Source organism: Microtus ochrogaster, chromosome 10, assembly GCF_000317375.1.
Source record: "Microtus ochrogaster isolate Prairie Vole_2 chromosome 10, MicOch1.0, whole genome shotgun sequence".
Taxonomy (NCBI): Eukaryota; Metazoa; Chordata; class Mammalia; order Rodentia; family Cricetidae; genus Microtus; species Microtus ochrogaster.
Genome location: NC_022016.1, coordinates 44,649,535 through 44,666,581, shown reverse-complemented (window position 1 = coordinate 44,666,581; position 17,047 = coordinate 44,649,535). Strand labels below are relative to the sequence as shown.

Below are 17,047 nucleotides of genomic sequence, written 5' to 3'. Positions count from 1 at the left end.
GGGGAAGTTGCCAGTCAGGAGGAAAGAGCTGGAGTGGGGAAGTGGGTGGGCAGACTAGGGATGTTCTCAGACTTTGGGGCCAGCTTCTCCCTACTGAGAGCACTCTAAAATAAAAACTTAAAGTAGAGGAAGACTCTGCGCACACCCCCCCCCCCATGAGGCTCACTCACTGGCCTCCTCCCCTTACCTGCGTACCTGCGCCCGTGAGGCAGAGTAGCCGCTGGGGAGCACCTGCTTGGAGTAGTGAGGTTGAAGCCTGTTGGTGATGGATGTGGCTTGGGTGTCACATGACAAGAGCCAGGGGGGATGTGAGGAAAGATGATCAGAATGGATCTAAGAAGAAAGGACATCTCCGTGGGAAACAGAGTGGAAAATAGATCGGGAATGACGAATCAGTGCACCCTGAGGTGAAGTCATCCATCAGAGAGACGGCCGGGGATCAGGGAGGCCCAGGGATTCTGCAGCTTCCAGAGTTGGAAGGGACATATAGCCAAGGCCATCACAGCCCAGTGTGGAAGCTGGCACACCCCATGCACACTGCGGTGACCTATAGAAGCCAAGCTACCTCTTTCCTCTCTCAGGGGAAACCTGTCACGGGCCCTGTCACTGTGATACTGTGAGAGTTCAGTTAGCGTACCAAGCTCTGCTTACATCACCACCACCACCACACCAGGCTACCACAGAGCAATCCTCCCCTGACAAATGGGGAAACTGAGGCTTGATGGGAGTGGATTGCTTCTCTCATGCTGGCCATAAAGCCCACTCTGCTTTGACTGGGTGCTGAGCGCCTCAGAGGCTGACCTGGGACTTCCAGCTGTTGCTCAGCAGGCACCAACAGCAGACTCCTAGGCGTTTTCCCCTCTTTAGGTCCCTGGCAAGTCCCCTCTGTCCAGGCCACCATGCCCTCAGGCAGCTTCTATGCCTACTGCTTCCTGATCTCCACAGTTCTCCAGGTTACTGGGGACCCAATCCCTGCACCAACAGCCCTGAGGGGGCCCCTCCCCTGGGTCCCCTATGTCACCTTGAGCACTCACAGATCCTGCAGGTGGTGCCCCTGAAGCCCCAGCCCTTCCTTGTCTATCGAAAGCTCCCACCCCACTCAGTGGCTCACACTCACACTCCTCACCCCCTCCGCAGACCACCTGATCCGTGCCACCTGCTCTGAATTGCACTTAACATTTTTCTTTAACTCCCCTTGTTATTTACTTAGATCAAGCCACTTTAAAGAAAGAGAGAGTGAGAATTTAAATCATGGTCCCAAATGGCAAGCCAACACCAGTTGCTTTAAATAGACCAAGAAACCAATGACAAAGAGAGCCAGACTGGCATGTGAGGCATCTTGCTCCCTCTCTCTTATGGAAGGCTAGCAGACCCAGTGATGGAACTCTGCCTTTGACAGGGCCCTGCTATGTAGCCTAGGCTAGCCTGGTACCTGCTATGTAGCTCAGGCTAGCTTCCAGCTCATTATTTTTTTGCTGAACAGGGAGGCTAGCAGGTGGGGGCAGAGATTTCAAGATGGGTGGCATCCCCTGAGGACAGTCGAAAAAAGAAAAGACACAAGAACACCCACCCCCACCCCACTCGTCATGGCAACACCTTTCTCCATCTTAAAGGAATATGGCACAGACCAACCTGCAGGTGGGACCTGCTGAGGTAGAGATGTACCATCAGTCACTAGCCCCCATGCCAAGAGGCTTGTGTGGTCACTGGGACTGAACCTTGTTGACTCAGTCTAAGGAACACTGAGAAACTTTGCTTAGTGTTTTATCTTTTTATGCGGGTGTCTGTGAGAGTTTGTATATGTGTGTACATGTATGTTTGCATGTATGTGTTTATGTGTGTGTATATTTGCATGGGTGTATTTACTCATGTGTATTTGTGTATGTATATACGTATGTGTACTTATGTGTGTACAGGTGTACTCCCACCCCATGTAGGTGTATGTAGAGGTCCGAGGCTGATGCTGGACCTCAGCCTTTCTTCAGTTGCATCTCCACAGGTCCTCACAGATCCTGGTGGACCTCCTTTGTCTAGACTGTCAGGTCATCAAGCTCCCAGGACCCACCTGTCTCTGTCCTTCCTCCCCCGAGCCCTGGGGTTATGGGTGTGCACCATGCCTGGAGTTTTCAGGGGTTCTGGGGATCCCACAGAAAGCACTTTACCCACCAAGCCATCTCCCTGGCCCCACAGCCATGACAGTCAACAGCTGTGGCCCTGGACTCTATGTCCCATGAAGGCCAGAACTAGTTCATTCATCCTTCGGATTTCTAGAACCCAATATGGTCCCTGGTCCAGGGACCATGCAATCTTCACCTGCTGTACAAAAGAGCAGAGGAAAGGAGGATGGAGGGGGGAAAAGGAGAGGACCACAGGGAGGACCTTGCTGGGCCCTGCGCCAAGAAGCCACGCCCTACATCCCTGGCTATCCTGGAAGCCACTAACCCTGCCCACCCAGACAGTACCAGCCTCAGGAGCCTCCACACCTCCTTGCCTCTGCCTTATGCCACCTCGAGCTCCTCAGTCAAGTGGCAGGCCCCAGACCCCCACCCCCATCCCCGGCCATACACACCGCTTCCCCTCCCAGCAAGCAGCGACCCACTTCTCGGCAGCAGAAGTGAACAAAGGGGTCTTTGTGAAATGGCCATCATGGTCACCCCCACAGTGCTCCTTCCACCCCTGCCTGAGACAGTAGGTGCCCCCATGACAATTAGCAGCTGTTCACCTGCTCCCTGGAGCCAGGCACCTGGCCTTTGGCTATCATACACCTTGAATTTCTGCTTGATGAAATACCAGCCAGGCTGAATCAGGCAACGAACCATGAGTGCCAACTACAAACGCGGTTCCCAATCCCCTGCCTACCCCCAGCCTGGCCTTTGTGACCCAGAGTCTCTGCACTGCCCATCCAACCCAGAAAAATGTCAGGGCAGTCCCAATGGACACCTTCCTTTCGGGTGGGAAGTGAGCGAGCCGGAAGGAAGGGAAGGAACTGGCGAGATAATAGGAGAGCCCACAAGTAGTGACAAACAAGGCCATCGGGGAGCCTCTGCAGTAACAGAAACAAAAGGGCAAAGGGGAATGCTTGGTAAAGAAACCCAGCGGCTCAGCTGCCCCACTCCCTGGCGGCCCTGTGATTTATGAGGCTGGGGACGGTCCCCACCCCCTGGACTGCTGCCAACTCTCCACCAGGCACTAGAAGACCCCAGAAATCTTCTCACTGGGTGGTTCAGGGATGGGAAGCTGGAACACGTCCCCTGAATTACTCCATACATGCTTAGGAAAGAGTCCTTCTCATCCCTTGCTTCTAGATGTGTCTTAGTAACAGGGAAAACAAGCTAGGTCAGGAGCACAAGCCTGAGATCTGGATTGCTAAGAGACTGAGGCAGGAGGATTATGCAAGTTCAAAGCCAGCATGGTCAATTTACCGAACCTCAGTATCAAAAATAAGAGTGCCGGGCAGTGGTGTTGGTGCACTCTTTCAATCCCAGCACTTGGGAGGCAGAGGCAGGAGGATCTCTGTGAGTTTGAGTCTAGCCTGGTCTACAAGTTCCAGGACAAACATGGCTACATAGAGGGATTCCATCTAAAAAACAACAACAAAGTTTAAAAAAAAAACAAAAGCCGTCTGTGTTGTGGCTCGGAAGGCCACTGTGCCTGTCACACACAAGGCCCCCAGTGCTGAAATAAGGAAACGAACAAACAGTTGGAGGAAGAGGAAGAGTCCACGTCTCTCTCCTCCGACTCCAACACTCTGCTGTTCTAAGAGTTTGGAACTCTAAGGTTTTTGCACTGTGTCAACCTGTCTGGGCCCTGGGCAGGGGTTCCACCCGCTCTCTGAGAGCCAGGAGTTGTTTATAATAGCCACAGCCCGTGCACCTGTTCTTCACCAGCACCAAGGCTTCCTCGCCTCCCCTGGTAAGCCTATCCCAGCAGCCTTACATGACTTGTGCCTTTGGGGAAACCAAGGCTGGGAGCGGTGACTGCGGCCTCGAGCTCATACACGGGACACATGTTGGAGACAAGACCTGACCGGGCAGGTGCCTGCTGAAGACTAGAAGTTTCTCCAGAAATAGTACCCTCTCCCATCAGTCTTAGCTGTGGTCCAGGCTGTGAAGTCCTGGAAGGCCCCACTCAGGACACAGGGAGCCATGAACAGTCCCCAAAGGGCAGTGTATCTTCCCAGAGGCTACCTCAGCCCTGGCAGACCCGCAACCATTCATCACCCAGAGAAGTTCCAGAGAGCTCCCACTTACAGGGTCAGGCTCACTTTGGCTCCTAGGGTCCAAGAAGAGACCAAATCCTGGGCCTGAGTAGCAGCAACCTCTCCCTGCTATTCATCCACAGTCTGTCCAGGGCCAGTCTGGTCGCTGGCCACCACTTTTGGCTCAGTGGTAGAATTTTGTTCTTCCATCTTCCTTGGACCCCTTCCTCACTATCAGGGGTATGCAACCTCTTGACAGTGAAAGACGTTGTAATAAAACCACACACACACACACACACACACACACACATACACACATACACATATCCCATATACAAACCCACACATACACACACCCCACACACATACACACACATGCACACATACATACACACATATATACACACAAACAATACACATACACACACACACATAAACTACACACACACACACCTTAAGGTTTTAACTTAGCTTATGATGTTGTGTTTGTAGCAATTCAAAGCTGTGTGTGACTGTGACTCTGGGACTCTTTGAACTAAACAAAGGCTTACTGTGTCCCTGTCCACACAGCCTTCCTGGGCCAGCTCTCTCATCACCAGGCCCCATTTCTGTCACCCGTTTAATGATTCGCTCTCTCTGACAACTGTTTTTAAGCCGAGAGGTACTGTGTAGATAGGTGTCCACACCCTGGGGATCTTTCATGAGGGTCACGTTAGTTCTGAGGTGGCCGTTATTAGTGGATTCAAAGTCAGCCCGCAGTGGTGCCAAGCCAGGGATGGGCGAGTCAACGTAGCCTGACAGAAACTTATAAACCACAAACCCCAGGCCCTATTGCACCAGGAGTGTGTCATGGAAAATCTCCCTCCATCCCCCAGCCCTTGCTTTTTATTTATTTACATTTATTTGTGTGAGACAGGGTCTCATGTAGCCCTCACTGGCCTCAAACTATACAACTACGAATGGCCTTGAGTTCTTGATTCTCCCATCTCTAGGATAAAGTTGCAGGCAGGTGTCACCATTCCTGGTGTGTGGCACCATTCCAGAGCCTGTGTGTGGTAGGCCAGTGCTCTAACAATGGAGCCACGCCCCCAGTCTCCTGCTCTTGCCCCTTAAAAGACAAAACAGCTAAGACTGAGGTGGGCAGGGACAAGTCCAGGTACACTATGCCAGGAAGTGGCCTTCTCTGACCCCAGTTCAAGTGAGGAATGGAACTCATGAGCACTGGGTACTGGGCCAATAGGGATGAGAAGGAGGTAGACCCAGCAGGCCTAGGTGTCCTTCCCAGTGTTTTCTAGCAGGTTCTTCTGGAGCCCTTGTGGTGGCACTGACCCTTTCAGGGATATCAAAGTGCCCCCCCACAGTCAGTTGCAAGTTAGTAACAGGAAGCCCTCAGAGCTGAGGAGGGCTAGGCAAAGAGAGGCCTGGAAGAGCTGCCCCCGACCCTCCCCCCTTACTGCAAGGTGGCCTTGGGACAGCCACAGAAGCTACCCAAGTCTCATAGCCTAGTCTGCAAAATGGAGAGGTTGTCTCACAAATAGGGGTTCCAGGAGGGTGTAACACAAACTGTGGGTACATCTGGCTGGTCTAGAGTCACTGTTCAACAAATGCTTTCCATCCCCTTCCTTCTTCCTTTTCATCTCCAACATCTGGCGCCAGCCAAGGGCAGTGTCCTCCCCGCTCCTGGGGAGCTGACTGGCTCCGCCCGCCATCTTCTACTGTTGACTGGTCTGCCCAGATACCAGCCAGAGTGACCGTGTCCTGACGATACACAGAGCTGGACAGGAGGCACACCCTCACACTTCCGCCAGTGGTGGACAGAGCAGCATCAGGAGACAAGCCAGGACCAGGGTCTGTCTGAGAGGTCAGGCACTGGAAAACATCATTCATTCATCCAGCGACCACTCTGATGACCTGCCAGTCTTCTGCAAGAGAGGCTTGTTCCAAGAGCAGAAGGCTTTCCCAGCCAGGCAGTTCTCTTATCTATCCAGACTAAATCTCACATGCTGTAAACCTCGTCATGTGCTTTCTGTAGAAGCAGGAAGCTGCCTACTGGCTCCTCTAAGCAGGGACATATGAGTCTAAAGGTTAAAAGTGACTTATTGATCCAAATAGCCCAGTTCTGAGCATCACTATGTGTTAGGGGAAGACGCAATAATGAGCAGAAACAAACAGAAAACCCCCATCTCACTCAGAAGAGATGACAATGTGGGTCTCAGATGGCACTCAGTGGGGCTCTGGCCTCCAGGGAAAGGCAGAACATTGAGATGGGACCGGCCACCTCTTGCCAGTGGACCACATGGTCCTCCCAGTGTTACTGAGAGCCATATACAGGATCCAGGGCTGTTCTTTTCAGGAAGTTGACATCACCTCTAGAGGGTTCCAGTTCCAGAGGGGCTGATGAGGAGACTGGGGAGATTCCCAGTCAACACCTGCGTCTTGAGCTGAATGTGCTAAGAACACAGGGGACCCCGACCACTGGAACCCTCAGGATCTCAAATGCCTCCGCACTGTAACTGGCTCCGTATCAGCTCTCTTCCTGAGAGGGAGGCCAGTCTCACCAACACCAGGCCCTGGGAAACGACAAAGGGTAGCTTCTAAGGGCTTCATTGGCAAGGGGAGCCACCTAAGTGGTTCTCCACCTTCTTCCACAGAGTATTCTGGTTCCATCTGATGGTCTTGTCCCAGGGAGGCCTGACCTGAGGGCCACACCTGCCTATAGCTGAGGCCAGTTCTTCCCTGAAGACACACGAATGTCAGAGGGAGCAGCTCTGGCTGGAGTCATGCAACCTGAAGAGCTTGGCTCACTCGCTGCCATGTAGTTTGGAAATGCTTCTAAGTGAAACCCAGAGCAGATCTGTGTGGCCAGGAGGTGAGAGAGGCTGGCAGAGATGCCAGCATAGATTCCTTCTTGGGCTAAGACCCTGGGCTCCACAGTGACTACCTCCAGTCCCTCACCTTGCATCCAGGAGCTCCTTCTGAGGAGCCTTGACCAGCCAGCAGGCCCTGCTCTTGCCTCTGATCCACTGGAAACATTCAGTGGGGCCTGGCCACCCTGTTTGTACCTGAGACTTATTCCTAAGAATGGACACTCCTAGGGGTGACACCGTACTCTCCACCGCCTGTACTTCAAATGGAAGACCCGGCACCTCCAGCACAGACTCCAAGGGGCCACATCCGCCCTCAAGGACAACAGTGCGGCTGGGTGGGGACTGCTTCGGACCTGGCAGAAACTCCAAGTCTCCACTGATGAGAAGATTCTCAGCTTGTCTGTTGTTTTAAAGGGGGAGTGAGTGGGGGAGGGGAGGTAAAGGAGCTGGGGAGGGAAGGAAAGAAGGGAAGAGAGAGGGTGCAAAACAGGAGGAAAAGGAGGGGAGGGGAGGGAAAAGAGTGGGAAAGGGAAGAATTTAAAGGGAAGAGAGTAGGAAGAGGAGGGGAGGGAAAGAAAGAAAAAGTATAGGAAGGAAGGGAAGGTGGGGGAAAGAAAGGTTGGGAAAGAAAAGAGAGAGGGTTTATCTCTTCAGGAACATGCCCCCCCCATGCACACACACATTGGGATGAGGTCATGTTTGATGGTCCTTCTCTTTGCAGGTATACCCTGTCCCTGGCAGATGCCCACTGATTTTCTTAATGATGACAGTGTCTACCAGTGACACGCCCTCTCCCATCTGTGCGGATGAACATACTGAATAATTCTCTTTCACCTTGAGTTTGGTGAAGGATGAAGTACTCAGACAGACCTGGGTCCCAGGAAAGTAGGGAGTATCAATCTCCCCAGGTCAAAGAGCTCAGGCTGGGAGGCAGACAGCCCAGTGCTGACCCCTGCTCACCCCTTACTGACTGGGTGACCTTGGCAAAGTCACTTAACTCCCCTGAACCTAGGTTTCCTCCTCTGCAAAAATGGGACTAATTTTATGCCTCAGAGGGTGTATACTACTTAAAGGAAATATGAAAGAAAAAGCACATGGCTGGAGCACTCGCAGCCCCTTCCTCCACTAAGCAAAGGATCCACCTCCCACGGAGATGCAAGCCTCATTATGGTGGCTGCTCCCCTGCTTGGTCAGGTCCACAGCACCATACTGCACACAATATGCATGGCCTGAGTGTACAAATGAGTGTTTGCTGGGCTAAGGAATGTCAGAGGGACAGAAAGGAAAGAGAGGCTGCCAGTCACCCAGATCAAAAACTCTTAGGATCCTAAGAACCAGTGAGCAGAACCACTGGCCTCCCATCTCCTCATGACTGGCCTCTGCAGCTCAAGTCCTGGATGGCTACAAACCAGAACATTTCCCTAAACCCCATCACCTCCTCCCCTCTCTGCCAGGCTTGCCAGAGTAGAGCGAGATGCAAGTGTACGAGCGATCCATCTTCAGGGGACCCAGGCAGAGAGGCATCCCTGAGAGTGTCGTCTCCCCACCCCCGACTACTTATCCCCCCGCCCCACGCAGCCTTGGCTGGCACACCCTGCCCACTGGAAATCTCTGCTGAACGAAGGAACAGCGGAAAGAGGGTGTGGGGCAGGGCCAAGAGGGAGCTGGAAGGAGCCATGCTTCTGTCTGTGATTAATCTTGAAGAGTGGAGCCTCAGTTTCCTAATCTGTAAAAATAGGTTTGTGAATCCATCTTGAGGCAGAAATGAGGACAGACCACTACAATGGAAGCTATTAAGGAGAAAAGCCGAAATCAAACCACCACGGATTCCAGCTAGGATATCTTCTAGCTAGGTAGGATAGCTAGAAGTGGTCTTGGATTGTCAAAATGCATACATATGCATACATACATACATACATACATACATACATACATACAGTGAACAAAGACAATTCCAGGTCTGGGCACTGGTCTAAATCAAACTAGGTCAGCACAGAAGCATAGCATCCTTCCCGCTCAAGGCACTGGGATTTGGGGAGTTAGAGGTGAAAGTCACAAAGTTCATTGAGCCCGGAAGTCAGAAGTTGTCCCGAGTCTACAAAACCCCCATTTATAATAATTCAGTAACTCGACCTCCCAGAAAAATGTTCTTGAGTGTGGGAGGTGCGGTTTAGGAAGAGGCGGGACCACGGTGGCTGGATGGTGGATTCAGGTCCCATAGCTAGTCTCGGCCAGGCCCCCATTCAGTCCCCAGCAGAGGAGTGTGGTGTCCCCGGACAGCAGGGGGTGGGATGGGGGATAGCAGAAAGAGGACTATGTGTTAAGTCCAAATTCCTGCTCACAGCACCGCAGCCCCTACGGTAATGAACATCGTGGAGCCAGCCCTCAGACCACACCTGATGACACCCAGCTGCTAAACTTGTAGAGCCGCCCAACCCCCAGCCCCGTGGACTCCAGCAGGCCAGGTCCCTTGGACCCTTTTAGCTCTAATTAGGTCTGCCCAGTGCCCACCGCTTTCAGTGGAGAATGTTCCAGAGTTGAACCAGGCAAGCCCAGAGCCTCATTTCTCCCTCCACCTCCTCAGCCTGACGCACATTCTCTCTTTAGTGTGCGGTTTCCTTTTGCCCAGTTCAGGGTGCTTCAGGGAGTCCCTAGGTGATGTCGGAGCCCAGGGAAACAAGGCCTTCTTGGAAGAGCCTGGTGCTGGAGATCGGAGCACGGGAGTGTTGTGAAGGGTATATAGGCACTGCTCCAACTCAGCCTTTTTGCTCTGCCACCACACTGGTGGTACCCGTCCCGCGGTAATGACGGTCTTTTTCCTCCTCCGGGAGGGCCAGCGTGTTTCTGGGTGTGCTGCCTGGAATCTACCCTCCCCTCTCTTCCCAGGCATCCTCCTGGCAGGTGGCTCCGCAAAGCTACACCAGGTGCACCGATAGTGGGTATCGAGGCCGCCTGTAGGAAAGGCGCCCTCCTCCGGCACAGCCCGCCGGTCACGCCTCGCGAGGACTCTCTTCGCGATCCCGCCTCTAAAGATGGCCTAGCCTAGAAAGGGAAAGTGTATCTTTATCCGGAGGATCTCAAGAAGAGGAATCTCTGTTGCCCCTGGGTCCCTGCATTTAGCACAAAGTTTCGAATCCGAGAGATCTGGGTTTGCGGAGCTGAGAGGCGAAGTGTCCTCCCACCCGCGAGTCCTGGTTCCACTCGTTCACCAGGGTACCGGGAGTCAGCGCTCCCCGCAGCCCGTAGACGTTAGCGAGCTGATGTGAGGCTCAAGTGAGCCGGGATAGCTCTCCGCAGCCAAGCCGGAGCCAGGGCTCACAGCTCTGGTGCCAGCTCACAGGGTGGGGTCCTGACGCAGTCGGGGATCCCCACCCGGTTCTTCCCACCCCCTTCCCTGCTTCTTTTCACTATGCGCATCCCAGGCTGAGGGAAAGGGGTGCTTCCCGTCAGGTCCCCAACCCCCAATTCCGCTCCCTCCAGTGTCCAGGTGAGGGCTCCAGTGCCTTTCCCCACAAAGTCCTTCACGCCTTCACGGTGGCGCTGGGACCCGGACCCTCCCACATACCATCTTTCCTTCTAGAGGCATCCCAAAGGGGGAGCCCTCACTCCCAAAGTTACAGCGGGATGTGACACACTTCGGAAAAATCTTTGCTCGTATTGAGGATAGGAGGTACAAAGTACCTTGGGGTCACACCAGCCCCTCTCCCGTTGCCTACAGGACCACCTTCCAAGACTCAAATCCTCCCATCAACAGACTAAGTCTAGCCAAAGACAGGGCGTTGAAGAGTGTAGGTTATTTCAGGGGCACCCCCCACGCAGGACAATCCCGAGCTCATAGGCCCTTCCCAGTATGGGGGACAAGGCCTGACCCATCACCATGGCCTCTACAGGACAGAGGCCAAGGCTGGGCTGGAGACAGTGGTTACTCTTCACATCCTCTCTCCCACCTCCCGCGGGGAGCCCTACTCTGGTTGTGACTTGACTTGGGGAAGGGCCTCTGTCTCTTAGGCCCTCAGGAATCCCCACCCATGACTCTTGGTGGGTCCTGCCTCTGCCTTGCTCGCCAGGCATCTGTCTCTGTTCCCTGCTGGAAAGGTCGTCAGGTTTGGCTTCCACAGCATTTAAGACCCACCAGAGGGCAGTGCTGGGCAGGATGCCCCTCCTCCCAGGCAACCCCAACCCGGGCACCCGAGAACTGCCCAGCACTGCTGGCTCTGGGCAACCCTTTGAGCTCGAGTTCCCTTCCATTTGGTTCAGCCCAGTCCAGGGCCAAGTCCATGCAGGACACACACACAGCTCAAGCCGAGCCGTTGGACTTCCCTCCAGCCCCAGATGTGACCAGAGTTCTCTGCACAGCTGAACCCCAAGCTCCCTCACGCAGCACCTGCTCCCAGACCACAAGCTTATAGGACCTGAAGTCCTGTACTTCCACGTGTAGGCAAGCACACTCCTGCCCCGCAAATCACAGAAATACAGTCACCAGCTTTTTACATAGCCCTCCAGGGGCCAGCGAGCACACCAGGGGTACACGTGAAATGCCACACCTCACAATCCTCCTCCTAACAGGCTCGCACATGCGGCGACACTCACTCACACACTTCATACCCACTTGAAGGAGTTCACACCCCCAAATACTCAGACTTTCTCTCCCACACCTCCCCGTAACTGATTTAGACTCTTCGACACCCCTCACAAACACAGACCCACACACCATCACACCGGCACATCTAAATGTACTCCCCTGCCCTCTCCACACACGACTGATTCTCGGACACTCACATACAGAAGCAACAAAGACACACACACACACCCTGGCACAGACCCAAGAAGGCTTTCTCCGAAACACCCGTCTTCTCTTGTCAAGCTTCGCTGCACAAAAGCCCCTACTCCAGGACTGTGCCTGCTGCCCGAGACTCGCAGAGCCACCCGGGCCCGCGCCCTTCTCGGTCCCCGCGCGCGTCCCCTGGCCCCGGGCTCCCGCGGGCGCCCGCACACTCACCGCGCGCCAGGTCCAGGATCGCGGCTAGCAGCAGGCAGGCAGCGACGCATCGGAGGCTTGGAGCAGCTCGCATGGTGCCCAGGAGCTGACGGAGCTGGCCGGGGCGGCGGTGGCGGCGATCGTGGTGGCGGCTGTGGGTCCCCTCGCCATGGGCTCAGACGCGCTTGTGACCCGGGCCGCCGGCCGTGGCGGTGACGAGCAGCGCGGGGCGCCACGGGGACGTTCCCATGCTACCACGACCGGGCCGCCACGCTTCCCGGGTCTTCTCTGGGCTGTATCGGGCTGCCCCGGCTTATTAAGGGATGCACCACCGGGTTGCTCTGGGCTGCACTAGGATGCTCCGGGCTGCACCAGATGTACTGACTGCACCGCCTGCGCAGGGCTGCTCTGCGATGCACGGACTGCTCCGGGCTGCACCGGACCTAGCTGGGGCGTGCAGCTGTTCCCGGCTGGTCGGTTGCGCGCGGCGCCCAAGGCTGCTGAAGTCGGATCCGTGGCTGCAGCGGCGGAGTTTGGAGCCTAAGCTCTGCCCGCACCGCTGCGCTCTGCCCCGCGCTCGCTCTTCTCGAGCCCCCTCCTCTTCCTCCTTCCCCGCCGCCCCGCCCCCAGCCCCCGCCCCCCCGTGCCACTCTCGCCGCTGTATTCTACAGACTTTTCTTTAATCCGTTCTGGGCTGTTCGGCTCTCGTCCGCTAAGCCGATTTATTGCAGAGAGGAGAACTCGCCCCCTCCCCCTCGGCTCCTACCCTATATACGCCCCCCATCACATTACAAGTGCTTGCTTGTGAGCCACATCCACCTACACACACACACACACACACACACACACACACACACACCACGCTTTGCTCCACCCGAACCGGCCCCCCACCTCCACCTGACGGTGTCTCTAGACGCCCCCTTTCATGATCTAGATGGATGTAAGCACCCTCCCTTTAGGAGAGATGCCTTCCCCCCGAGACGGGAGGGAGGGGGTCTGTGGGTCGTCGGGGCTGGCTTTGACACCATGAATGTCCTCCTTAGAGGCTTCGGGGCTTCAGTGTTCCACAAATAAGGGATCCACCCCCGCACCCTGCGCAGCTGCATTCTGCATCCAGGCAGGACCCAGCAAGAGAGGTACGACTATCTTGGGGTCTACTGCCACGTGAAGAGGAACCAGGTGCTCTTAGTTCTTGCTGGGCGGGGAGTGAAGCTACACAAGGTACCAGAAGTTAGACTGACAAGGTCCAGAATGACCAGCAGGACCAGGGGGTGAATCTGGGCCCACAAACCAGGACTCAGGGCTCATTATACCGCGGCTGCATCCATTTGTTGCTCAGTTTACTCAAATGGGCAATGGGTACACTGCCAGTTCCACTGGCTGTGGTCCTTGGGAGAGAGGTGGGCAGTGAGCAATGGTTTGGCAGGTACTGGTAGAGACTGGTGCCAGGATGCCCCACACAGTAACCTGCTCCCTTCCTCTGCCCTCTGCAGCCTCAGCACGTGGACTCCCAACTGCAACTCAGGCTTGCCCAGCCCCTCTGCTCCTTGGGAAGGAGCGATTTGCATTTATTTAGATCTGAACGCATACGTTCACCTGACAAGCTTTAGAATGATCCTCTCAGTAAAATAATAATAATGATCGTAATAAACCCTTATAAATAGGTGTTTGATTACAGTTTGTCCCTACGTGGGTTTTTTTTTTTTTTTTTTTTTGAATCAGACTAATTGGTTGCCAGCCTGATTGGGCTGGATCTGGCGTGAACGCAGGAGTCTTGGGCCTTTATCCTTCCTCTGGCTGTTCTTTGCTCTCTCTTGCCCCTCCCCCAAGGCTCCTCATCTTCAAGCTGCTGAGGGTGAGCTCGAGGGCATCTCTCCCAAATCCTCTTTCTGGCCTAACCCAGCTGCAGGAAGAGCACAACCCTTGCTCATTCGCTCCTGCCAGGCTCTCCCTTCCACCCCTCTGCTTCTGCCTCAGGAAAAAAAGCTACCCAGGTTTCCAAACCTTCTGAGTGAGAGGCTCCCTGCCTAAGGAGCAACAAGCCAAAATACCCCCCTACAAACACCATTCATGATCTTGGAGCCCAGCTGCACTAGGGGGCAGCCAGGTGAGGGAAGACGGGCAAGAGTTCCTCAAGTGAAGGCTGTGTGGGTAAGGCTTCCAGGTTGCACCTACCCAGCCCTGCCATTGGGGGATGAAAGGAGCAGTAGTGTTTGTAACCCCTGCCTACCTGGGGGATGCTCCCCATCAGCCCCACTCTCAAGCAGCTGGGGAGAGCCCTGGAGAGCCTCAGAGGGTCAGGGAATTGCCTCCATGGAGCCTTCTGAGAACAGCATCTATGGGGAAGGTAGCTAGAAGAAAAGGTTTGAGACCAAGGAAATGTGCGTCTTTACGGAGAATCTTAGACCTGGAATCTTAGACCCTCAGTGGACCCACCTTCGATTCCAAGTCATCTGACTATCCACACTGTCCTTGAACATTACCCTACGTAAAAAGCACTGGTCACCTTCAGCAGTGGCACATGGCAGGTCTCCACTCAGTACTGGATGGATGGAAGAAGGAATGAAGGGTTGAATGAGAGAAGATCACGGGTTTGTCCCTTATCTCTGAGTTCAAGCTGGTCCTTACAGGCAAGCTGCGACCACAAACCTTCTCAAAGGCCCAGGACTGTGAAGCCCAGCAGGGACCACCAAAGAAAAGGCATCTTGCCCAGGTGTAGAGTTGGTTCGCCCAGAAGGGGCCAGGCTGCCAATGCAGGCCTATTACCATATGGTAATGATAATAGCAACAGCCCGCCTCCCGGCTCAGCCAACAGCCCGGCCCCTCCAGCTCCATAAAGCACAGCTCTGGAGTCCTTTCTTCTGCTGCACGGAAAGGCGACTCCTAAGTGCAGAGAGTCAGTTAGCAGGGGGCATGGGGTGACTTAGCAAAGGAAAAGTCACCCAGGGCAGCCACGGGCTTTTAATTTACTTTCTGTCTGCTAATGGATCTGCCGCCCGGCAGAAGCAAGATTTCCATTTTGTTGTCCTGGTACTCAGACTCATGAGTCACAGTGGGCCACGCCTCTTCCTTGGGCTCTGGTCCAGTAGGCGCCACAGGCCTCTAGGCAGCCAAGGTGCTGCTCTCTGCCTGCCCCCAGCACTGAGCCCGCCCTAGTCCTCTGTCCTTGGTGCTGAGACGGGCTCTCCCGACAGAGGGTGCTAGAGCACAAAGCAACCTTCCCCGCCCCACTCCAGGGATCTCTCCCCTGCAGGTCAGGAAGGGGCTTCTAGTTCGCTTTCATCCTGGAGAGGGTACCATTGGTTCTCGCAGACTAGTTTCCGAGAGGTGGGCTTAGCAGGTTTGGGTACAACTACTTGATGAGGCAAAGAATATGGGGACCTGCCTCTGTGCCGGGTTCTGGCAGAGAATTTAGTGTGTGAAACAGGGAGGCGTCAGTGGGTGCTGGTGTGACTCCTATTTTAAAGAAGAGAAAACTGAGGCACGGAGAAGTTAAGCAACTTTTCCAGGACACAGCTAGTGACACACCCAGGTTCTAAGTCAGGATGCTTTCCAGGGCTATAGCTCTTACACACCCTCCTAGGCCAGTACACACCAACAATAGCCACACATGTATATGTGAGAATATATTTGTGAATATACACACGTGCCAGATGGAAAAACTTGTATGAGTCTATTGCGTCCATTTCTTTTATCCCACAGGCTCATCGTGGAAGCACTCCATGGCAACTTTGTGTATAAATAATTTATAGATAAGGAAGCTGAGTCTCAGAGATGCCGGAAGAATCATGTAGAGTAGGTAGGGCAGGAAATTTAGAGGTAGGGACAGGTATGTGTCCAAAGGATCTCTCTTTCTCCCTCCCTCTCTCTTTACCTCCCCATCTCGTCCCCCCTTCTCTCCCTCTCTCTCTCTCCCTACCTTTGCTTCTTTTTATAATATGGATGAGCACCACCAGGACACATCCCAGGCAGGACCAGCTCTTTATTGTTTGCCTAAATTAAACACAACTGGAAGTGGAGGCATGACCCAAATCAACTGTGAGTTGGCCACAAGGAATTAACTCCCACTTCATGTCCTTAATAGACTTGGCCCATCTACGCTCTCAGGCTTCCACACATCTCCCCAGAAGAGGACCCCACAGGCTCTCGTGGGAATCTCTGGAGATATACATGGGAGTGCTACCTATCATTCACCTAGAGGAGGGAATTGGGAGCCTCCATGTCCCAAACTGGGTTCCACAGACCATTTGCAAGCTTGTAATGAAAATTTTTTGAAAGAGGGTTCCATGGCTAAATCTGTGTGGAAAATGCCAGTAGTGCCCCCTCAGTCCACAAGAGCACAGTAAAGGCTCCGAGGAGTCCTGCAGTTCTTCACCTGTTTCCAGCTTTACTGGGCGGAGTCTGCCTTTGTTTGACAAGCCCATTCTTATCAATTCTTATTGACACTTGTGCCCCAGGATTCTATGGGTGGCAGGGTGGGAAGCATGGCTCTGGGCAAACCTCTGGGTCCCTCTCTAGACAGGTGACAGCCGTAGCAAATAGAAATGGCCACCACAGACTGATGACATGTCCTCCTACTTACTGGGTGCAGCCTGCTGTGTTAGGTGCTTTGCTTATACTAATTGAGCCCTGCACAGCTCTGTGTATCAGATTCCATCTGTAGGTCCATCAAATAGGCAAGGAAGTGAAAGTACCAAGAATGAAACCATTGCCCAAGGTCACCTCCCTAGTACCTGGTAAAACGGGCACCTCAAACTAGATGGCCTCTGCTGATCAGCCTCTGCTTCCAGATCTGCTTCCCAGGCCATTCTCTCCAACCCATCCCACTCACTCCAGTTTCCATGCTGCAGCTGGAGATGTCTGCTCTCTGTCTTCATGGGGCATTGAAGGCCTGGTGTGTGCAGGACCACAGATGATTCATCTCTGATCATTTGTGCCAAAAAAGATAGAAAGTGACTCAAGAAAGTGACTGTTGGAAGAAAGGAAGGAAGGAAGGAAGGAAGG

At 54.1% G+C, this 17,047-nt stretch overlaps 1 protein-coding gene across 1 annotated transcript in view; it reads right to left on the bottom strand.

The window, feature by feature from the left end:
* Positions 1-12,597, bottom strand: part of Igsf21 (immunoglobin superfamily member 21) — a 221,177-nt gene extending 208,580 nt beyond the window's left edge. Inside the window, exon 1 of the mRNA XM_026782072.1 lies at positions 12,065-12,597. Within this exon, the coding sequence (XP_026637873.1) occupies positions 12,065-12,137 (73 nt within the window). The 5' untranslated portion in view covers positions 12,138-12,597. The remainder of the gene's footprint in view (positions 1-12,064) is intronic.
* Between the last annotated feature and the right edge of the window lie 4,450 nt (positions 12,598-17,047).